The sequence below is a fragment of the Eumetopias jubatus genome, unplaced genomic scaffold, assembly GCF_037043125.1.
Source record: "Eumetopias jubatus isolate StellerSeaLion01/CBP00866 unplaced genomic scaffold, mEumJub1_p1.0 scaffold_10, whole genome shotgun sequence".
NCBI lineage: Eukaryota > Metazoa > Chordata > Mammalia > Carnivora > Otariidae > Eumetopias > Eumetopias jubatus.
The window spans coordinates 84,301,379-84,323,912 of record NW_028274816.1 but is presented as its reverse complement, the minus strand read 5'-3'; the positions used below and the strand labels follow the sequence as shown (position 1 = coordinate 84,323,912).

General features: G+C 59.7%; 2 protein-coding genes across 6 annotated transcripts in view; one reads left to right on the top strand and one right to left on the bottom strand.

Moving 5' to 3' along the window:
- The window catches only part of PGS1 (phosphatidylglycerophosphate synthase 1), a 42,061-nt gene extending 38,592 nt beyond the window's left edge, over positions 1–3,469 (top strand). For 3 of the 5 annotated variants that reach the window (XR_015769294.1, XR_003610697.2, XM_088028109.1), the window contains one exon: positions 696–1,475. The gene's annotated coding sequence lies outside the window, so the exon portion shown is untranslated. Of the gene's footprint in view, positions 1–695; positions 1,476–1,872; positions 1,945–2,258; positions 2,482–2,910 lie in introns of those variants that run through there. The other 2 variants (XR_015769293.1, XR_003610695.2) reach the window with 2 other exon arrangements.
- The window catches only part of DNAH17 (dynein axonemal heavy chain 17), a 96,099-nt gene that overhangs the window by 1,844 nt on the left and 71,721 nt on the right, over positions 1–22,534 (bottom strand). The window contains 20 exon segments of the mRNA XM_088028108.1: positions 224–367; positions 690–872; positions 1,810–1,992; positions 2,373–2,389; positions 2,392–2,551; positions 5,458–5,649; positions 6,712–6,939; positions 7,558–7,685; positions 8,487–8,635; positions 12,165–12,358; positions 12,927–13,049; positions 14,551–14,721; positions 14,991–15,131; positions 15,402–15,566; positions 15,976–16,180; positions 17,743–17,865; positions 18,494–18,729; positions 19,049–19,241; positions 20,758–20,873; positions 21,048–21,255. Coding sequence (XP_087884234.1) covers positions 224–367; positions 690–872; positions 1,810–1,992; positions 2,373–2,389; positions 2,392–2,551; positions 5,458–5,649; positions 6,712–6,939; positions 7,558–7,685; positions 8,487–8,635; positions 12,165–12,358; positions 12,927–13,049; positions 14,551–14,721; positions 14,991–15,131; positions 15,402–15,566; positions 15,976–16,180; positions 17,743–17,865; positions 18,494–18,729; positions 19,049–19,241; positions 20,758–20,873; positions 21,048–21,255 — 3,259 coding nt within the window.

Genomic DNA, 22,534 nt, shown 5'->3' with positions numbered 1-22,534 from the left:
AGAGGGCTGTCGGGCCGCTGTTCCCTCCCTTTTGCAGGAAGCGCCTGCATTGTCAGGCGTCTGTGTAGCCTGGGCCAGGCCCTTCCGGCCCTGCTCTGACAAAGGCCAGGCCAGTGGGGGCCTCTAGGCCTCTGGCGGGGACACGCTCCCCCTTCATAGCCACGGTCCTGCCGGCCCTGGGGGGTGGGGGGTGTGCTGTGACACCCGGGGAGACTGTCCTCACCCTGATGCGGAGCAACAGGTCGGTGTACCAGGCCGCCAGGCCCATCATGGAGGGGTAGGCCCGGGCCACCCACGGGTCGGGCACGGTGTCGTAGAACAGCGCCGTGGACAGGTCTTCCATGTCGGTCGTGATGGTCAGTTCCCCCTAGGAGACATACGGGTGGGGCGCTGGCGGCCCAGGCTGTGCCGCTCACAGGCACGCGGACCTGGCCAGTCCCATGCCTTGTTTCTCCCGCCCCATCCGTGCCGTGAGTCCTCAAAAGTAGTTTGACACAGACCCTGGGTGAGCGCCCCCCGGCTTGGCGGGCCTGCAGCTCCGGACCGGGGAACCCAGAGGAGGCAGTACTGCGACAATGCCCAGGGCCTGGGGCTCTGTGCTCTGCAGCTGAGGTGGGGAGTCAGCTTGTGGCGGCCCGCCTACCTCCTAAGTCTTGTCCCTGGGTCCTGGCTGACCTGTGTGGTGTTACCTTCAGCCCTAGGCTCAGCTCCTTTAGCGAGCGGCGCATCTCATTGGTGAGGATGTTCATTCTTTCACATTCCTGGAAGGCGACCACCACGTAGGGGGTCTTCTCAGCCACCTTCGCCATGATCTCGGCCATGTTGAACATCTCCGGGATCTTCTCCAGGATCTCCTCCAGCACGGCCTTCACCTGGAAGTCAGTCCCCGGCAAGCCCCGTCACCGCATGTGCCTGCCAGCCCACCCCCAGCGTCAAGGGTCGGGGAGACTGTGTCGGACGTTCACAGCGAGGGCTCCTGGAGCAAAGGGAAGTGGAGTTGCCTGAGAATCAGGGTCCCGGAGGTGCAGCTGCACGTCTGACAAGAGGAGGAGATCTTGGCCAACAGGCTTTGAATATGCTGGTCATCAAAGCCATGGGACTGTAGCCGTGGGAGCTGCAGACATTCCCAAATGAACAGCTTCCTCCCCCATCAGACCAGCTGGTACCCATAGGACTGTGACCTACAAGTCCCCGTGGGGGCTTCTGTGGGGGCCATGCTGATCACACCCTCTCCAGGAGTGGCCCCCACGGCTTGTCTGCACCACTGCCATCAGAAGTCTCATTCCAGTTGTTAGACCAAGAAAGGGCCGTGAGGCCTCACAGCACTGAGGGTCTTCTGGTCCACAATCTGGTCTATTACCAGTAAGCCCAATCTTCAGCTGGCTGTTAACAGACCTTGTCCAGAATTTACTGAACAGTGTAAAGGTGTTAATTGCTCACTAGATGGCAGAGGTAACCCAGGCAACTGAGAACAGGTTAAAAGCTCTTAATGCTGAAGTTTTTTTGCTTCTTTCCAGTATTAAATGGGATGAGCCCCCCGGGGGTCTTCTAAGCTCACGGGGAGGGGCTGTTCTGATGCCTCTGGGCTGTTGGGTAGGAGCCCCCCCCCCTCCCTTGCTGCTCACACACCAGCTGGGCCAAGTTAGAGGCTGCAGGGAGGGAGGCTTGGGGGTGGGGGAACGGCCCCTGGGCGGCACCCCTGGGCCTGTTAGCCAGCTCACGCTCCACCCCGGTTTCTGGGGGTGCACTTTTCGACCCCAGGTTCCAGGCCCTGCCCTTTGGCCCTGGGCCGTGTGTTAAGTCTCCTGCCTTCTCCTCACGAGATACTCCAGTGCCTGCTCCTGAGTTGGTCTCTTTGGGCTGCATTTCCAGGACGGTGCGGAACAGTTTCTCTGACGTGACTGTCAAGAAGCCAATCTCTGCATTGGGGTGCAGGCCATACAGGTAGGGACTCTCGGGGGGCAGGTTCTCATTGATGTACTCGTGGTAACCCTGAGAAGGGGTGGTGGGTGAGCAGGCTGCCAAGGTAAAGCCGTGCAAGCTGGAACCCGTGTCCGCCGATCAAGTGTTTCTGACCGGGATGTTCCGCCCACGTCTTGCCGTCTGCACAAACCCCCACAGTTCTCGTTATAACCCCCTTTCTGGCTGCCCCACCCCCCACCCCCCAGCCACATGAACCATCTCCACGCCCCCTCCTCCCCAGAGGCTGTTTCAAGCCAGCTCTCATTTTCATTGCCTGGCTTCTTGCTCAATCACAGATACTCCGTTTGCGACGCCAGGCTGGCCCCAGAGCTGGCCGGGCCAGCATCACCCTTGGCTGCTGTCACATCACGGGGCGAGCTCGTGTCCCCGAGAGAGAGCCCCCCGCTCACCTTGTAATCCAGGTTGGGGGGATCTGAAAGCCCGGTGCCAGCAGGATCTCGCCCTCTAGCATCTCCGCCCGCACGTACTCCGCCAGGTACGTCCTGCACAGCCGCCGGTCCCAGTCATCCGTGATGTGGCCGCCGTACATGATTTCTCCAAACAGGTAGCGGAGGTCGTCCCAGGGCACCTTAGGAAGGACGGAAGTGGTTAGAAGTGCCCCCGCCCCTTCGGGGTCTGACTCGGCCGTCAGCCCCTCTTTGGCCATCTCCTGCCTTTGGCTCCTTTGGCGAGGACTGCCTGGCTGTTCCCTCCACCTGAGGCCTGGCCCCTGCCCTGACTGTGACTGCCGGCTGTGTGCTGGGGCCTCCAGCTCCACAGGCCCACCCTGCAGCCACCATTCGCTCCCTCTCGTGGGCCTCCCGTGTCACCCCCGCTCGGAGACACACAGCCACCCGTGACTCTGTGCGCTGGCCGCCTGACCGGAGTGGTTTCACTCTGCGGTGACTGGGGGTGTCCACTCTTGGGTGCCATTTCTTTTGGCCACAGAGTCCTGTCAGTCACACCTTTATGATGTCTCCATCCGGTGGCCTGCCTCGCAGTCCCGCTGAGCTTGCCTGGCTCCGAGTTCCCAGTGGCTCCCTGTACCTGCGCACCCCGCAGGGCTGCGTAGACGGGTAGCACAGCGCCCAGAGCGTGGCTGCCTGACCTCGCGTGCAGCGCGGGCTGCCGCTCCCCGCCACCACCTTGTGAAGCCTGCTCACGTGCTGCCTCCTCCGAGAAGCCAGGAGTTGGGCTCGGCTGCCAGGTCCCCGCACGGTGCCGTCCAACCGAAGTGGCGCGGGGGCCGCAGACGGCAGTAACGTATGCAATTCCAAATTTGCGAGCAGCCGTGTAAGTAAGAAGATTGTTACAGCAGATGGTCAGCATAAAAACAATGAATCGATAAGTTATTTTACACTCTCACCTGCACCACGCTTTTGCCATCCGGTGTGGATCTCACGCAGTTTGGACGCCACGTGCCTGTGGTTCATCCCGCCACTGCCCCGGGCAGCGCAGGCGGGCGGCCTCCTGACACAGTTTATCGAGTAAAGAACTCGTGCACTCATCAGTTGCCTGATTCAGTCTCGTGAATTTCACTCAAAATGTTAATATTCTCTTAATTGTCATTTTGTGACTTAAAGTTTGTTCTCTGCCTGGTTATCTTGGGTACGTGTTGAGCTGCTTTCTCTGTGTTTTACTTGTTTGCTTTGGGGACAGCTCGCTTCCTCAGGCCTCTCTGACGCCCTGGGCCCCGTGGGCTTCCTCCCAGGGACAACCTTCCCCGCGGGGTGGGGGCTGTGGCACTAAGCCGGGACGGACACCACCCACCCGTGTTCCCACTCGTGCCGATGGAGTCCCGGAGCGCTCGTCAGAGACAGGGCACCTGGCCTTCCCCTGAGAGTCTGCGTGAGTTGGTCTGTGTTCTTAATGCTCTGGACCACGTCCTCTGGTCACTTAACGTTGTTGAAGGCTGTGAGCTCGGACAGAGGAGGGGTCATGCCACCACGAGCCTGGTGCGCCCGGCCTGACCGGTCACTGCTCAGCAGGACGTGCGTTCCTGTGTCATTCACTCCTGTCTGGGGGTCGCTGAAGCTCATGGCATGTGTTCTCGAGGTGTTTCCTCCCCACCTCGGTTTCTGTGTGTGTGTGAATAATGGGGCAGGTGTCTGAATAAACGTCTTCAAAAAACTCGAGCACTGTTCCTCCCATGCCAGCGTCCCCAGAAAACATCTCTTAACCAAACTGCTCCTTCACGGCCGCTCCCCAGCATCTACTTCTTGGCGAGAGCTGGAAGGTAGCTGCGAGGGTTCAGCTCTGCTCTAGGTGAAGCGGACCGCCAGCCCTCCAGCCCCGCCACCTGCAGGTGGAGACCAGCTCCCTTCTTGGGGATAGCTGCCTGCTGGCCCCTTCGGCCCTCCTGTCTCCGGGCATGGGTTTTGCCAGGAACCAAGCCGGTGAGCCACGTGCTGGGCTCAGACTTGGGTGATGGCAGCGCGGGGAGGCCGCCCTGCGGGGTCGCGGCCGGGGGAACGATGGTGTTTGTCCTCAGAGGTTGTCAGACCTTCTCCGGCCACCCGCGGGGAAGGGTATGCAAGGCTGTGGTTGCCGTCCTGCCCTGGCCCTGGCCTCCCTCGCCTCCACCCACATCTTGAGCTTTTTACAGTCGAGTGGGAAATAGGCGGGTGTCCCGAGACCAGCACCCCAGGCCTAGCGGGGCACTTTTCTCGCCCAACCCCCAGAGCTTGAGCCCCAGTGTCCAGGAGGTCTCAGCTGGTGAGAGGCAGCGCTGGACTTCAAGCCTGGGGCCCTGGACCCCAGCGCCGTCTGCCACCATGCCGCCAGGGTGGCGGGAGGGGCACTGCCTGGTCCCACTGTCTGGCCCTCCCGCCACTGCCCAGCCTGCTTGTTGTCACTGGCGCTGTGCCGCGGTCCTGTCGCTGCTGATTCGGGGCCAGTGAGGAGGACCCGAGGCTTCTGGGGGGCGTGGGCACCTGCCTCCCCTGGGGGGTCACAGCAGCTGTGCTGTGTCCGTGCCGGGCTCTCCGGGAGTCAGACTCCGAGGGGGACCAGGCGAGGCCCCTCTCAGTCTGCGGGCTTCTCTGTCCTCCGAGGCCGTCTGCAGAGCACCTCACACGTGTTATCTCCACCATCAGGAAAATCAGAGCAGCACTCGTGTGTTCCAGGGAGATCGTTTTGGCTTTCCCTCTGGACCCGGGTTCTGTCTGCGGACGCTGCCCATGCACCAGGGAAGCCCCTCCTTGTCCCCGCCCCCCAGGATTTCTGGGCAGGCCCACCAGAGATGCCTGCCCCCGTGGAGTGTGCTACCAAGGGGAAGAATTGCCAGACGGCTGACAAGTGCCGCAGGGCTGGTGGCCAGGGACAGGGCGACACTCATCGTATCCGCCTGCTGGGTGGGGTCTCGGGGCTTCTTGTTTTCAGGTTTTGTTTGGGTTACGACACTATGGGATGTGTCCTGAGCATGAGCCACTGCACAGTTGACGGGGGGTGGTTGGGGGCGCGGAGAACCCTGCTGGGCACCAGGCGCACCCTTACCTTGGTGTTGGCCTCCAGGTAGTTGTAGAGCACGTTGATGGAGATGGTGAGGTCCCCGTTGTTGAAGGGGTACGACCTGTTCCAGCCCTGGGCCCCAAACTTGCGCCTCTCGGCCACCACGGCGTGGAAGTAGCACAGGGCGAAGAGGATGCACTTGAACTCGATCTCCTTGGTGCACATCTCCAGGGTGTCCTGTGGGAGGGGACCCGAGTCCTGCCTCTGCCAGCTGTCTTGCTGGGGGCGGGAGGGGCAGGGTCCGGGGGGGCAGCTGCCGGAGCCCCCGGTCCATGGACTGACTGGAGGAGAGAATGCTTTCTTGTCTTTATTTCTTTCAGAAATGGCAGTTCTATCACTTAAGTATTGATTACAAGTCAAATTACGCTGCTTTCTAATAAAATATTCGCAAACACAGGACATTTCAGGACTTCTTTAACGAGAAGTACTGTCCCTTGGCAGCGGTCGGCACCCCTCGCGGCACGCACACAAACAGAAGCCCAGACTCTTTAGAAACGATGGTGAGCTGTTCATTCTCAGCACAATGTGCTCCACGAGTAGTCTTTGTAGGTGTTACCAGACGGTAGGGGTGTCTTCCTTAAAAAGGTTTTAGACTCCACGTGGGAGATAAGTGTGTGCACCCAGAAGGTTCTGGTGCAGGACAGATCAGGTGCCAAGAGATGAACGTAGATGCTAGGGTCTTGCAGAAGGGGGCAGGGCTGGGGGGTGGGGCAGGAGGTTTGGACGGGGAGGGAGGGGCCATGGGAGCTGTCCCACTGAAGCAAGGTGGGGGCCTGCTGGGGATTGAGGGAGGCCTGGCGGCAGCCTGAGCCAACCAGGAGCATCTCCTTCTGTCTCCCGAGGAGCCAGAGAGGGGGCCGAGATGCACTGGAGCCCAGCACACCGCCCTCCCGAGCTGGGCCCCTTCCTGAGGGGCTCTGACAAGCCCAGGACCTGCGATGCATTGACCTGTGCCGGCTCGCAGGTCATGAAACTGTCTTTAAAGCTGTAACTTGACTGCATCTCACACTATGTACATTTTACTTAGTCTTCCAGGAATATATTGATTTTGTGGCGTGAGGTGTGTGTGTGCGTGCGCGCGTGTGTGCGCGCGCGTGTGTGCGCGTGCTGGGGATGGCGTGGAGCGGCGAGAACCATGGTGGAGCCGTCCTCGGAGTTCAGAGCCTGCTCCCCGGCAGTGCAGGCCAGAGCTGCCTTCCTGTCTGTGGGACCCGTGTGCTGGAGGGGAAGCCGCCTCACCTGGGTGAAGAGGTCCAGAGCCTTGTGCAGGTTGGCGTGCATGCCCGTGGGTGGCTCATTGGTGATTTTGATGGCGTTCTCCAGGATGCCCTGGGGGATGATGTGGGACTCGGGGCTGGGGGCGGGCTCGGCGCTGATGAACACGCGGTAGTCCTCGTGGCTGCCCGCGCCGGAGCGCTCCACCTTCTTATCCAGGGTGCCCAGCCACCGCGCCACAAGGTGGATGTTCTGTGGCCAAGCCCGGGGCTTAGCACCCCTGCGTCCCTACCACACGTCCCTCCAAGCAGTGCCCGCTGTCCGCCCTTCCCCGGGCCCAGGTGCGCCAGCCAATTTCTGCTGAGGCCTGGGAGTCAGTATTCGCGCTTGGAGAATTCAAGACCTCCAGCCTCCTGGCGAGCCCTCCCCGGCCTCCCCGGGCATAAGGCTGACATGATGTGGTCCCCATCCCTGCTTTGAGGTTTGGGTAGAAGGAATGGCATGAAGCTGGGGTCTCCACTCGGGACCAGGCTAGGCCATGCCGACCGAGGTCGGCTCACCCTGTGCAGGCTGGGCAGGACTGCAGGTGCTCCTTGGGGTTCAGGAGAGGGCTTGGAGAGGCTGCAGGGGCCCCTGGTGCTTCCCCCGAGCAAGGACGAGGAGGCGGAGGAGGAGGAATGGAGCTTTTGTCCACTGGAGTTTGGGCTTTATAAGCAACACCTCTGTAGGGAAACTCTGGCCTAAAGCCCAGTGTCCTCTCACTGAGGAAGGTGGTGGTGACGGCCGCACCACCCCACGGACCAGGCAGAGGGGACGTGGTGTGGGAGCCACCTGCCCCTCCTGCGGGTGAGAGGGCGGGCACCCCCGTACCTGAAGAATGACCCAGTGTCCCATCTCTGCAGCCGTGTCCAGAGCGTCCTCGGCCACCACCTCCTGTCCCTGCCCCAGGGACACGTTATGCAGTTTCCCGTTGTCTATGGTAAATCCCAGCTTTTTCCCTGAAGGAAGGAGAACAGGAAGTGCGTGGGGGCGGCTCTGCCATCCTGCCAGGAATCCCACCCCCCTCCCCGCTTTGTGTGCTCTTGTGAAAAACACATCGGATTTGCCAATTTCACACCCATCTTCAAGTGTACAGTTCGGTGACATTTAATACATTCACAGTGTCGTGCAGCCATTCTTCTGGTTCCAGCACTCTATCCCGCCCCCCCCAATCAGGAAGCCCTACCCCCACCCCGCCCCCGCCCCTGGCAGCCGCTCAGCTGTGCGCGTCTCTGTGGATCTACCTATTTTGGATGCTTCCGATACACAGAACCCTAGAACAGGGGGCCTTTGTGTCTGGCTGGGATTCCTCTTGGCACAGTGTTTTCAAGGTGTGTCCGTGTGGCAGTGCCTGTTGGCACCTCATTTTGGTGGCTGAGTACTGTCCCATCATGTGGCTTCACCACGTTGGGATTATCCACTCAACAGTTGATGGACATTGGCTTTCATCTGCCTTTTGCCTATGGTGAGTGACCAGCCCTGTGGAGTATGCGCTTAAACACCTGTTTTCATTTTCGGGGTGTGCACCGGCCGTGGGATCGCTGGGTCCCACGGCGCCTGCCTGTGTCCCCTGCCAAGGAAGCACCGGCCTGCTTTCCGCACCGCTGTGCCTCCTCCTGGGCCCACGGGAGGCTCATCTCTCTCCCAGGCTCATTGGTTTCTGTTTCCTCACCGGGGTGCAGGGGCACCTTGCTGTGGCTCTGATGCGCATTTCCCGGTGGCCGCCCCTCTCTGAGGCCTCCCTGGCCGGCTCCACTTACCCAGGGCTTCCACGTCTTTGAGGGGGTCAACGCCTGGGGAAAGGATGAAGAAAATCGGAGTAGAAGGGCTGCTCTCCTCGTAGGACTTGGAAAACTCGATGCTCCGGCCCTCCACGAACTTGCTGCCCATCTTCTCCTCCACAAAGTTCCTGGGGGAGACGCGCTTGGTCAGACCCAAAGGCGAGGGGGACGGGGTGGGTTGGGACCCCTGGTGGAAGGGCCCTTTTGTTGGGGTGCTTTCTTTTATTTATTATTTCTTTAAAGATTTCATTTTATTTTTAATTAGTTTTTTGAGAGTATTTATTTATTTGACAGAGAGCACAAGCAGAGGGAACGGGAGAAGGAGAAGCAGTCTCCCCACCAAGCAGGGAGGCTGATGTGGGGCTCGATCCCAGGACCCCAGGACCATGACCTGAGCCAAAGGCAGAGGCTCAACCAACTGAGCCACCCAGGCGCCCCTATTTTTAGTTATTTTTTAAAAGGTTTATTTATTTTAGAGAGAGAGACTGCACACACGAGTGGGGGGAGGCGCAGTGGGGGGGGGGAGAGAATCTCAAGCAGACTCCTCGCTGCGTGTGGAGCCTGATGCAGGGCTCGCTCTCACGACCCTGAGACCATGACCTGACCTGAAATCAAGAGTCGGACGCTTAACCAGCTGCGCCACCCAGGCGCCCCTTAAAGGTTTTATTTTTAAGTAGTCTCTACATCCAACATGGGGCTTGAACTCATGACCCCGAGATCAAGAGTCACCTGCTCCTCTGACCGAGCCAGCCAGGCGCCCCTTTGGTGGACTTTCTTAAGCAGAGCAAGGTCTCAGGCCCGAAGGCAGTCTTTTCGGGGGCGTTCCTCTTTGCCGGGGGAGGGTGTGGTCGGGGGAGCAGGTACTTCTCGCCTCCGTCCCTGCCGGGCGCTACAACGTGCCAGCAGGTGAGAGGCGATCTCCTGTGGCCCCGTTTTCAGAGGCTCGCAGGTCACCTGGGAGGGAACATAAGCCTCAGTGGCGCCACAACCCAGGGCATTCTAAGGGTGAGCACAGCCCAGCGCCAGGTGGCCCCTGGGTCCTTTGAGCCGTCTGCGCTCCTAGGGAAGGGGACAGGTTATGGCGATTTCGTCTCCCACACGCTGTCTGTCTGCTGTCCAGCAAGGGCCGCAGGAAGAAGCTGAACACAGACGGTTCTCGCTGGTCCTGGTGATCTCCCCGGACTGGGGGTTTGAGGAGGAAGGAAGTTCACGTTTGCAGCCATCTTGGTGAACTCAAAGACCACAAAACACGGTTCATCAAGAAAATCGCAGGGGAAAAAGAAGGAATTTACATAAATACCTTTTTTTTAAAAGATTTTTATTTATTCATTTGCAGGAGAGACAGAGAACAAGCAGGGGGAGAGGCAGAGGCAGAGGGAGAAGCAGACTCCCCGCTGAGCAAGGAGCCCGATGCGGGGCTCGATCCCAGGACCCTGGGATCATGACCTGAGCCGAAGGCAGACGCTTAACCATCTGAGCCACCCAGGCCTCCTAAATACCTGTCTTTACAGAAGCAGCTCTGTGTTCTGAGCCCCAGACTTACTTTCTTGACCCTCAGACCTTCTGTCTGGGGTCAATTGGGCCCCTCTTATGGGAAATCTGGTGTTGTTTGGGGGTGACCTTTAGAGCTCTCTGCGCCTCTCCATCACAGGTGGCTGAGCATACTACGTTCTGAGTGAATCACAGGCACCGAAATACTAAGATTTAGTGTCTTTAAGAGCAGCACGTCAGTCAGTCTTTGAAAGAACAGTGGAGGGAAGGGCTCCCTCAGAGGCCACCCCACACCCTCCGGCTCCGTGGGGACCGTGGTGCAAGCAGGACTTTCTGGGGACCCTTTTATCAGGATTCGTCCCTCGCTGTGGCCTTCGCTGGCTTCTGTGCACTTCCCGAGCCGACGAGGGCTCCAGGCGGGGTGTCGGGGGCGCTCCTCCTGAAACCCTCCCCAGTTGTACTTGATTCCGGCTTTGGGAACTGACTCGCAACGTGGAGGCTAGCATCCGTGTCCAGGAGGGACTTCTGGAATGTCCCAAGTCCTGCCCTAGGCGGGAATGTCACTAAATCACCGTTGCTAACGACGGCAGGCCACACAGTCATTCTCCGTGGGTGAATTAATGACGAACAGTGCGCACTGGTTCCCGGCGGGCCCCACCACTCTGGGCACCGCGTCCTTGGCAGAGGAGAGCTGGGGTCAGCTCCCAGCCGCTCCCCGGGAGCCCCGGGGCATCTGCACCACAGGAGCTGGGCTTTTTGTGGGGAGAGGCAGTTTGCGGGCCTCCCACTGTCCCGTCCCAGGCCAGTCACTGCCGTCTCTGGGCCCCTGAACCTCAGGGGCCCCTGGGGGGGTGAGTGAGTTAAGGCTTTGGTTGGCGCCCGGCACACAGTCCGCCCTGTTACATTATTCACTGTGGATTTGGATCTCCTTGCTTTTAAGCTACATGGCTCCGGTAGAATTAGGTGACTCGGCTTTCCTGGACGCTACAGACATGTCACAGAGTGGGGTTTGGGGTCGCCCAGGCCCAGGCGAAGCGCACGAAGGCTCACGCGGTCTGAGGTACTTCATTCAGGGCATCCTCGTGCCTTCACACGCATGACCCCGGGTGGCGCGCCACCGTGCGCTGGGGGCCGTGGGCCTGGACACCCGACCGCGCTCCGCTCCCCGGCTGATGTCCCCACTGTGATGGCCAGGTGTCCTTCCCCTCCACCTTTCCCAGACTTTGTCCAAACTTCTTCCGGCATGACTGTCCTCCATGGCGGGGATTTCTTGTTTCCCTGCACTTCCTGCTGCCCTGCCTGTGACCCCCAACCAAACGGAGCAAAACAGACACGTTTGTGAACAACCGGTGCGTGGGAGTCAGGCCTCTGCTTTGTCAGAGGGGAGTTCTGTTAGGGACACAGGCGTCTTTCAGGACATCTGGCTGCTTTGGGGCTCTTAGGACCAAGAAAAGGCAAAGACGCCATGTTATGTCCCAGAACGGGCGCTGGGCTTGATTCCTTGTCTGCCTTGTCCCCCTTCCTGTGGCATCTCCATCATCCTCCATCCTGTGGCATCTCCGTGCTCCCAGGTCGGCCCCGGGTCAGGGGGAGGGAAACCCTGTCCACTCCAGGAGAGGGTGGACGGGCTATCTCAGATGTCACCCGTGGGGACCGGTGCAGTGTTGTGTGATGTCACTGTTCCTGGAGTCCTTTTGTGAAATGGCAGCGCCAAATGGGGAGTGAATGGGACGGGGGCCTGGAAGGCCGCGGTGATTAATTTTCCAAACGTGCAGGAGCTTCAGGGGCAGAGAAATTATTCACAAAGTTAGAATAATTCTCTTTGCAAATGAGCTGAAGCTGGCCCAACAGTTTACTTTAAATGTGGCCACTGGGGGCATAAAATCCGGATGATGATGGCTTTGCCACAGTTTTCTCTCCACTGCGTCCTAAAGGACTCCTTGTGGCCTCAGTGTCATTAACGCCCACACTTTGTAGAGAATCTTGGCTCGGGGTTGGCGGCGGGGGCGGGGGGGCGGTTGGAGGGGGCCCTGTTTCCCCTCACTGGTCCCTCAGGCTGGCGGGAGGAGAAGGGGTGGGGAGCGCCTGCAGCTGGGGTCCCGTGCCCGTGGGCCCCGCGGGGCCTCCCTCTGCCTCCCCACCCACCCTGGAGGGCGCCACACTCACTTGATGGCGTAGGTCATGCGGTCTGGCCGCATGCACCTCACCATGCACAGCTTCTGCAATGCCGTTTTGTTCTTCCACTCCTTGGGGAAGATTTCCTTCTCAGGGGCTTCCGACTCCACCAGCTTCTTCCACCGCTTGGCAGACCCTTCGATGTCGTTGTCCAGGTTCTTGAACTCATCCATCTCCGACAGGGCCTGGGGGCAGGCGGCCTTTCAGCTCCCCCCACGCCCCGCTGTCTTGGCGCTGGGAGAGGGTGGGCCGCCTGGCCTGGTGCTAAAATGAGCTGCCGGTGCCCTTGAGGGCCAGGAATGCGGACGGAGGGTCTAGCGTAGGCACAGGACCCCAGCTGCCCCTCCAGAGGGCTGAGGGACAGGGGCTGCTCCCATCGTGGCGGGGGGGGCTGCCTTCTTCAGGCCTTCTGAGCCGAAATGCTGGGGGCCCCTGAGTGTGTGGGCCCAGTTTGGAGGAACTGCCTGGACACTTGCCCAGGATTGGGACGGTGGGCAGCGGTATCAGGCGGCCCTGGACCCGCCCTGGGGCCTGTTGTGGCTCAGTTCGTGGGACCGTGTGTGGGTTGGAGTGACCGTTGTGTTCAAACAGGAAAGTAGAGATTCCTGCGAGCTGGCAGGAGCCCTCTGCACCCCGGCCCCACCTCTGGGACCTCCCCGGGTCACTGGATATCCGGCTGGCGGTAGCAGCTCTTAAATATCCCTGGCATGAGCACCAGATCCCCCGCAGCAGGGAGAGAGTCCCAACACCAACCTTGATGCCGCCCCACCCCTGGTGCTGCAGGAAGTCCACCGGCGACTGGACCCCCGCCTTGAAAGGGAACCGCAGGAGGAAATCCAGCTCGACTGGGTTCAGCTCTTTCTTCATGGACAAGACCTGAGGGAACGTGGGGCCGCTCAGCGTCGTCCCACAACAGTGGGGGAGGGAGGGGTGGCCGACGGCCCCTGTGGGAGCGCCGGACACCTTGGTCCCGGGCGTGGGACAGGCCGAGGTGTTCCCCCCCACCCCCGGCCCTGCAGAGGAAAAGCTGTCCTGCCCCCTGGGTCCAGGCCAAGCTTCGGATTCACCTTGGTTTATTGTTGTGTTTTTAAATTATGATAAAATACACATGACATTTACCATTTTAACCCAATTAAAGTACGAAATTTTAGTAAATTCATGTCATGTCCCACCATCACCACTATTTAGAACCAGAGCTTTTTCATCTTCCCAAAGGGAACCCCTGAGCAGCGCCCCCGGACCCGCCACCAGCCAATGGTGCCCCAGGTCTGTGCCCCGTCAGTCCGGATCTGTCTGTTCTGCATGTTCTGTGTCCAGGGAATCCTACAGATGCAGCCTTTCCCCTCTGGCTCCTTTTGAGGTTCATTCACGCCGTAGCGGGTGTCAGAACAATAAGGTTCCATTGTGTGGAGAGACCACGTTCTTGTTTATCTGCTCATCCTTTGATGGGCATTTGGTCTGCGTCCACCTTGTGGCAGGTGTGAGCAGAGCTGCTGAGAATGTTCCTACACAAGTCAGTTCTTTAGGGGCATATACATTTTCTGGGGGATCTTCTGGGTCATGTTCTGGGTCTCCTCGTCACCCGTGCACACCAGCTCTCAGGGCATCCAGCTGGCCGGGTCTCGGGTCCCAGATGGACGGCAGGTGAGCCGGGGCCACCACGCACAGAGGGCCCCACCCAGCTTTTCTCGGACACTGCAGAGCAAAGACTTTCGCCTGAGTCAGACTCCCACTCCTTTTTTTTTTTTGGTCAAAAGAAAAATTTTTTGGAAATTTAGGGGGAGCACCAAGGAAATATCCTGATGCCCTCTCAGCGGGAGAAACCTCACGGAGGGGCTGCCATTCAGGGATTCACAGATAAAGGAAAACCTCCTTGATCTGGACCCTGGTGGACAGTTTGAGTTTGGATGGAAAGCAACCTTCTAGAAGCTCTCTGGAAGTTAGTGTTTCCCACCATACTTACAAGATGGAGTAAACCAAGTGGTGGACGGGCTGTTTCATCAATTTAATGGAACAAAAATCTGAAATATTCCAGCAGGTCCGTATGAACAGGAGGCATATTTACTCCTTTGTACCTGTATTACCTTAAGAAATAGTGTTCGGCATCCACAGTGGTTGACCACCGATGCAGGACTGCTTAACAGGCAGTCCGTAAATGCAATTAGAATGACCTTTGTAAAATTCTCCTTAATGGACCTCCCCTTCAGTGGCTCCTCCTTAAAACCGTGCCTCATGTCAACAAAAGAGAGTCCCAAGCACGTCCCATGGCAGTGACTGGAAGGGCACCCATCACCGGGCAGTCTGCACTGGGGACCAGCCCTCGGGCGCTGCTGCTGCCGGCTGCGGACCACGCTTGGAGTGGGGAGGCCAGACGTACCTGGAAGGCCACCTGGGCCAGGAAGATGAGCTTGTCCCGCTCGAAGAGCCCGCGGGCCGTGTACATGTAGACGGAGTAGGTGATCTCGTCCGTCAGGTTGATTACTCGCTGCCTGACCTCCTCTGCGGGGGTGCTCTTCTGGATGGCCTTATCAAATACCACGTTGAAGGCCTGGGGAGGGGGCACACGGAGGCTTGCGGGGCTGGACTCCGAGGCTGCCCCATGCTGCCTGCCGGGGCTCTGCTTTGTTTCCGTGGTGGGTGGGGGTCTGGGGCATCAGGCAAGGAAGCCCCTTCCCCGGGGTGCTGGCCCAGGGCAGATCCCGCACCCTGGCTCCCCCTTCCCACTGCTGTCTGCGGCCTGGACCCCGTCTGTGCTCCCAACAGCCGGGGCTCTGTGGACGCCAGGGCCCCAGCCCGAGGGCCCGGCCGCAGCCACACCTTGAGCGAGAACTGATAGATGGGGTTGATCTTGTTGAGGTCGTTCAGTATGAAGTACAGCAGGGATGCCCTCTCTGCAGCTGGCCGGTAGTTCTCTCTGGCCTCATTGATTTTAACCTCTGTGATTTTTGCCTCTTTCACCTTGAAACAATTGGGACCAGTCGGGGGAAAGCTCCGGTGAGCAGTGGGCCCCCCCACCCCCCTGCCCCCCAACCCCCCAACCCCTCCCACTGCCCCGTGCGAGGGACCCTCCGCTGGGCTGCGGTGTGCTGGGTGGGGCCTGAGCCCCTGCTCCCTGCCCTGGGCCCCAGGGGCACGCGTGGCCCGGTGGCTTCTCTTCCCAGCGCTATGGCGGGCCCTCAGTGCCCTCTGGCGGGGAGCGCAGGGCAGGCCCTGGAGGTGGTCTCTCACCTTCTCCTCGATCTCGCTGGCCGTGTGCTTGGTGGTCTCCAGATTCTCTACTAAGGCCGTGTCCCCCAGGAAGTTCCCCGACGCGGCCGACAGCCGGGCCAGCAGGGAGTCTTCCAGCTCCTTCAAAACAATCTTGAATTCATTTTGGGACTTGGTGAGGTTCGCCTGTGGGAGGGACAGAGCGCCGGGAGGGGAGCTCAGCCGAAGCTCCAGCTGGGACGGGAGGAGCACCGCAAGCCTGAGAGGCCAGGGCGTGGGGACACTCTGAGCCCGTGTCTGCAGGCCACTGCACGCAGGGACCCGCAGCAAAGGCCGTGCCCGTGGGGCTGCAGTTTGGTGTGTGGCCGTCTGGGCTCCGCTGAGACTCCTCTTCCGTCAGAGAAGCGGCTGCTGGATTTGGAGTTAGGTTTGGGAGGCCACTGGGGAGGAAGAGCAGCTCCTTCTGTTACACAAAATCTGACCTGTGGGATGGGCTGGGGCTCCTGGGGCCACATCGGGGTGGCAGCTGCCACATCAGGAACCTCGTGGCGACCCCAGCGGCCCGCCCTATGCCGTGTGACGGCGGGCCCCGTACCTTCAGCTGCTCTAGATCCGGGCGCTCTTTGGCCACCACGGCAGCCAAGAGCTGGTCCTCGAGCCCGTCCCTGGTGACCAGGAAGTTGATCAGGGTGCACTGGGCTTGCATCTCGGGCTTGTAGTGTGGGTTGAAGTACTTGGTGTGCAGGATGAGACGGAACTTGGGGTGGTACTCCACCTCCTTGTCGCCGATCTTAATGAACCTGGCCGTTAGGGGAGGGAGGGGTCAGAGGGGCTCAGGCAGCAGCACCAGCAGCCTGGTGCCCCACCCCCCACCCCCGGGCCTCGCCCCACCCTGAACCCTCCTCTGGTCACCGGAAAGGACTGTGTCTCTTCTTGTTCTTGTTCTTTCCTCTCTGGCCTATGGCCGGGACCTTCTAGAAGGTGCACCTGCTCTCTGGCTGGTTTGTTCTGGTTTTATAGGAGTGCTCGCTCAGCTCCCACTGCACATTCATACTCCCCTGGGAGCCGGTGCGGAAACACGCCACCTGGGCCCCACCCTAGAGCCACGAACGTCAGAAAGACACTGACGCCCCAATTCATAACACCGCTACATTCTGGAAGCTCCCCGGGGGAATCTGAGAGCAGCCAGGGCCAGAAGCTGGGTCTGCTGGTCCACTGTGGGGGAACCGCTCTTGCTGGTCAAGCTCACTTTCGGGGGCCTCTGTGTATGTAACTTTACCCCTTGGGTATCACCTCACGTCAAGCTCTTCTCAGAGGCTAGGACGTCAGCACGTTTATTGGCCACCTCTGTTCTGGGCTTCGGCATGCACCCCCTATTTTTATCAGTGGCTCAGACCAGCTCTGATGTTCCCATTTTAAAAGTTGATTTAATTTTTTTTTTTATATTAGAAAAGTAATACGGCTCAATGCATTGAACCGGTGAACCGGTGAATGGAACGAGGCACACCCATCCGGTGGACTCGGCCGTAAGAACAACACGGTCCTGCCACGCTGCCGCACAGATGGGCCTTGAGCACACGGCACCCAGGGAAAGCGGCCAGACAGAAAAGGGCACACACCATGTGATTCCCTTTAAAGGACGTGTGTCCAGAGCAGGGAAATCTGTGGAGATGAGAGCACATGGGCGGGTGCCAGGGTCCGGCAGCTGGGGGCGCGGGGAGCGAGTGCGTGGTGAGTACGGGGGGCCTCCCCGTGGGGCGATATTTGCACAACACTATGAGTGCACCAAGTGCCACTGCATTGTTCACCTTCAAACGGCTAATTCTGTGTAAGGTAGATTTCACCTGAATAAAAAAAGAAATAGTACTACAGGCTCAGGATTTGTAAAATGCATAACAATAGAAGAAAAGCATGACCAGTGGGGCGCCTGGGTGGCTCAGTCGGTGTCTGCCTTAGGCTCGGGTCGTGGTCTCAGGGTCCTTGGATCAAGTCCTGCATCGGGCTCCCTGCTCAGTGGGGAGTCTGCTTCTCCCTCTCCCTCTGCCCCTCCCCCTGCTTGTGCTCTCTCTCTGTGTCAAATAAATAAATAAAATCTTAAAAAAGAGAGAGAGAAAAGCATGACCATCAAGGACAGCTGTCCGCAGGCGGTCACTAATAAGGTGTTGGTGTTGCTCTTTCTGACTGGGATGCGGTCCCACAACTTCCCACCTCTCCTTGGGGACCGGCATTTTGTCGCAGACCCTGCTGCCTACCAGAACAGCATTTCCCCACACCGCCGCCCTGCGCAGAGGCCACAGGCCCCACAGAGCGTGTTCACGTGGCTCATGGGGGCCAAACTGTGAAGGTGGAACCGGAAACTCACTTTCCCTTTTTAATGGTGTTCCTGCCGAGCAGCGGGTCCAGCACAGGGTCCACGGTTTCGCCAATGTTCTCGATGAGCAAGATGTCCCCTTCAGAAATGGCCTGCTCAATGATGTCCAGGTAGCTGTGGGCACGACATGGGGCCAGGTAAGGACGCGGGCCCAGAGAGGGCACCGCTGGGTGCCCCAGAGGCAGCCCTCGGAGCGAGAAGGCACCAAGAAGACAAGTGGCCGAGGGGCCAGGAGCTCCTTCCCTGCGGGGAGCTCTGGGGCATCTGCGGGCCTCTCCCCTGGGGGCCCACAGGAGCGCAGCCCCCTTATGGGGGCAGCCCCAGATGTTTTCACACCTGTGTCTGGTCCCAGGTGCCGGGGCACCAGGAAGGCACGTGGGGTGGCCTCAGTGACCACCTGTGTTGAGGAAACTCATCCCACTAGAGACGAGAAATGAGAAAATGACTGGCGTGAAGCCTTGTGGCCGGCAGGTGGCCAGGTGGGACTTGAGCCTGGGTGAGCAGCAGGTAGTGGGGGGTGGGGGACAGAAGAGCCCCGAGGTTAATGCTTTACTGCTGGTGCTGTCCCCCAAAACCAAATAGCAGAAAACAAATCCACCTGTGAGCCAGGATCTGTACGTAAAGACCCGCCCACCCATCTAACACCTCAGGTGTGTTTGCAAGCCCAGGGGCCCAGCCAGCCAGAGGCTGCCTTCTGACCCCCACCCCCACCCCCCTGGCCCCATCTGCCGCCGTCACCCACCTCTTCTGCCCCAGGCGGATGGCTTTCAGTTCACTGCCATATTTGTTTTTGATCCACTTGATTCCTTGCAGCTGGGCATCCACGATGAGGGGCCAGCGCTCCGTGTTGCACAGGATGGTGGCATTCTCAGTGGACATGCGGTCGCTGGGGAGGCCCTGGTTGTTCCAAGTGGCCACGTCTGCGTCATCCGTCAGCAGGCTCAAGGGGTCCAGACCTTCCGTGATCGGGATGGGGACCTGCCAAGAGGAAGTGCTCCGTCTTATGAGGGGCGGGTGATGTGGCCTTACTGCTCCAAGGGAAACAGCTCTCCCAAGTGACACAGCGGGGCTGTGGTTAGACCACGGATGAGCCGTGCGGTCTGGAAGACCACCACTCCCAGCGCCCTGACGGAGCGCCTTGGAACCTGCCAGGAAGGGCGTCCGCGTCGGCCAAGCTGGGCCACAGTTTAAACCTGCAGTGGCCAGAGCGTCCGCGTGTGTGACGTTTGGCTGGGTCTGCCCCCTCCCAGGGACCTCCCCAGGTTTCCTGACGGATGAATGCAACCAAACCTCTTACCTTTAACCGATTTATATAAGGGACCCAAAATTTCTCCATCAGCTCATTTCGGTATTTCTTGGTGAAGTAGCCCACGTAGGATACGAAGGCAGAAATCAGCAGGACGTCCCCGCACAGAGTGACCCCCTGGCTTTTGAAGTTCTTCACCGATTCAGCCCAGCGCACGTTCTCCGACGCTAATCCCCCTACCAGCCTAAATGTGAACACGAGGTCAGTGGGGGTCAAAGGAATGATGGAGGGTCGCACCCAAAGACCAGGAAGCAGCCTCCACCTCTCAGTGCCAGGAGTTTGGCGTTTCCAAATACTGCCTTCGCTCCGTGCTTCAACGTGTGGAAAGGCTTTGGGGGAAATTCTTGGGAATCACCGCATTAGGGAAGCAAAACTAACGCTTTCTGGAGGCACCTGGGGCCTGAGCTCCCCTGCCCCAGCCACCTGCGCTGATGTCACCTCTGTGCTGACCTTATCTGAACATTTCGCCCATGCTAAAGCTGCTGCCGGGACACCACTGAGCTCAGGCTTTGGCTTGTGGGAGGTCTCGGTAGAGGTGGAGTCCAGGTGGTGGCCACACTGGCCACAGGACAACATGGCATCCAGAGGGCACCTGGCCCCACATGGAGCGGGGACTGCAGCGTGGGCATCATGCAGCTCGGGCCACGAGCCTGAGAACTGGCCCCTGGCCCCAGATGTGACATCATCGGTCTGCGATGTTTGTAGAAAGCACAGTTTGCCTCATTAGGTCCACTGAGGTCTGTGAGCATCACCCGAGGAGCCCTTGCTTCCCAGAGACCAAAAGACCACTTTGCTATTCTGGGTGGGGACGGTCCAGTCCCGCAAACCCGGGACGACGTCCACACTCTGCTGGAGGCCGCTGTCACACGGCCTGGGGATCTCCCAGGATCCCCGTGTCTCACTGACAACCTGTCAGCGGTTGCCAGCCCGCCGGGTAGGAGAACGTTCGGCCAGAAGCCATGCCCGAGGACCCACTCCACCCGCGGCTCTGTGCCAGGCTCCCGGTGCTCACTTTTTGAAACCACGAAAAGATAGCTCTGAAGCCTCGCTGTCCGCGCGTGGCTAGTGAGCACCCGAGGCATGGATGGTCTGAATTGGGATGTGCATGGGGATTTCCAGGACTCAGAGTGAAAACGTGCACGAACCCTCTTAGCGATCCTTCTCACAGTGATCACATATTGAAATGATCACGTTTGGGGTTCAGTAAGATACATTATCAAGATTGGTTTCATCTTTGTACGGTGCCGCAGGGGCAACAGGACATTGTAGAATGATGGGTGTGGCTCGAGCCGCATTCCCCCTGGGACAGTGCTGCCCTGGAGTCCACGGGCATCGACAGACATGAAGCCCCACGCTGGTGGAGGCCCCAAAAGGGGAGCAGGTAGAGGGGAATCTGCCCGAGCGGGCCCCTGTGGACGCCGCCTCCCAGGCAGGTGTGGGCAGGTCTGGGTTGGGGGACTTCCTCGCAGCCAAAGGTCCTGGGATGTGCGGGGGACCCACCATGGAGGGCTTCCAGCTCCCAGAGGTGGAGACACTGGCCGACAGCAAGTCAGCGGGTCCTCCTCATGAATTTGTGCAAGCAGGGGTACTGCTGCCTCCACCCCGGGCCGTTCCTCCTCCGCCAGGGGCTGCTCTGCGGGCCCGGCCCTTCTGGGGGACTGAGAAGGCAGAAGGGGTGCCCGCGGGGCGGAGCGAGCTACCTGTTGGCCAGCGAGATCACCCTGTTCGTGGCGTCGGCCTCTTGTTGGCACTTGATCTTCTCTGCTGTTGCCTTTTCAAAGGCCGACGTGAGGTTGCTCAGGTTGGCATTGAGTTCCTGGGAAAACACGGAGAGGCCCAGTGGTGGGACGGGGCCCCCGGGGGTGGGCGATCGGTCCCTGCGGCTGCCTGGGCTCCTCGCGCTGCTGAATAATTCAGGGCAGCCCCTGCTCCATGGGGCCCCGACCCGTGGCTCTGGTGCTCTCCTCGGTGCGGGCAGGTGGGCACTTACCGCAATCTTGTTTTTGATCCGTGAGAGCTTCTCCTGCGCCTCAGCCAGCTCGGCGTTCGCCTCCTCCAGGGCCTGCCTCTTGGGGGCCACGTCGCAGTACACCTCGTAGAAGCGGACGATGTTGATGCACCAGGAGCATAGGCCCGCGGCCGCCGTGGACTTGGAGCGGATGAACTCGGGGTCGAAGGTCGGGTTGCCTTGGTAGGGCCTGCAGAGGGGACAGGGGGCGCTGGGGCGGGCTCCGCAGGGCTCCCCCGCGTCTCCCCCTCGGGCCTTCAGCGCACCCCGATCCGCAGCTCTGGCCGCTTCCCACAAGCAGTTACGAGGGGAGTGCAGTGAATTGGGGTTTTTGGGAGGGGGCTATCTTCAAGTTGAAGAAAAGAATGAAACACAGAATTCTGGCCCCAGAAGTGGGATGTGGGGTGTGAGGAGAATGACCCTGTGCGCTAGACGAGGGCGGGGAATCAGCATTCCTTGTCCGGTTCCCGGAGTTTCTACAGCTCGTCCAGTTTTCATTCTCCAAAGACCCCACCCATAAGCAAGAAAACCGGGGTTCGGAGGGGCTCAGCAACTTGCCCCAAGTACCACGGACAGGAAGCAGTAGTTCTGTCTGGGGCCGGGGGTCAGGTGCTGCCCTGAGAGCTTTCCAAATGGGAGCTCCTGGAGCCTGCTCCGCCGTGGCACACATCGTCACCCCATGTCGCTCTCCCAGCATGACCCAGCTGGGGGGTGGAGGGCAGTGCTGACATGCACCCAGGACCCTCACCCCCAGAGATCCCCACCCCACTCCACGGCGTCACCTCCGCTACCCAGGGGACCACGGCCCGGGCGTGCCGAGGAAAATTGCCCGGAGATGCGCTTTAGAAACCAGTATTTTAAAAATGACAACAAAGTCGTGAAGCATAACAAACTGCACCATCTGCAGAAAGAATTTCCAGTGCATGATTCAAGATAATGACCGAAAAGTGGTCTGAATTCAGGCTGGGAGCACGGCCCGTCATCTCCTCCCTCTGGTTTACTTCACGCTTTGTTTAGGTCGATATTAGAACGGGTTTGCCTCTTTCAGCACACGTCAGGCACGTGGGGGGTGGCCATCCAGGAGCCGGCGGATCCCTCCACTGTGCGGGCGGAGCTACAGACGCGCCAATCCATCCGCCACGGGATTGTCTGCCAGCTACAGGTCAGGCTGCTGACGTAGCAGAACATCGTTCTTTTCCCCCAGGTTAGCTAGACGGCGCCCCGACAGCCCTGTGTACGTACGGTACCATTTCAACTGCGCAGAGACCTAACCCAGCAGGGAGGCCCCTCGGCGTCTTGTCCCACGCGCACCCCACAGCAACACTGCCCACCCGCTGTGCATGTCCCTCCAGACGTGGCGCGCTTAAGGTGACAGCAACGGAAAGATGAAACCACGCCTGATGGAGCCCGAGCCAGCGGGATGATCACGGCACACACGTGTGCACCTGTGTATATGTACAGGGTGTGTG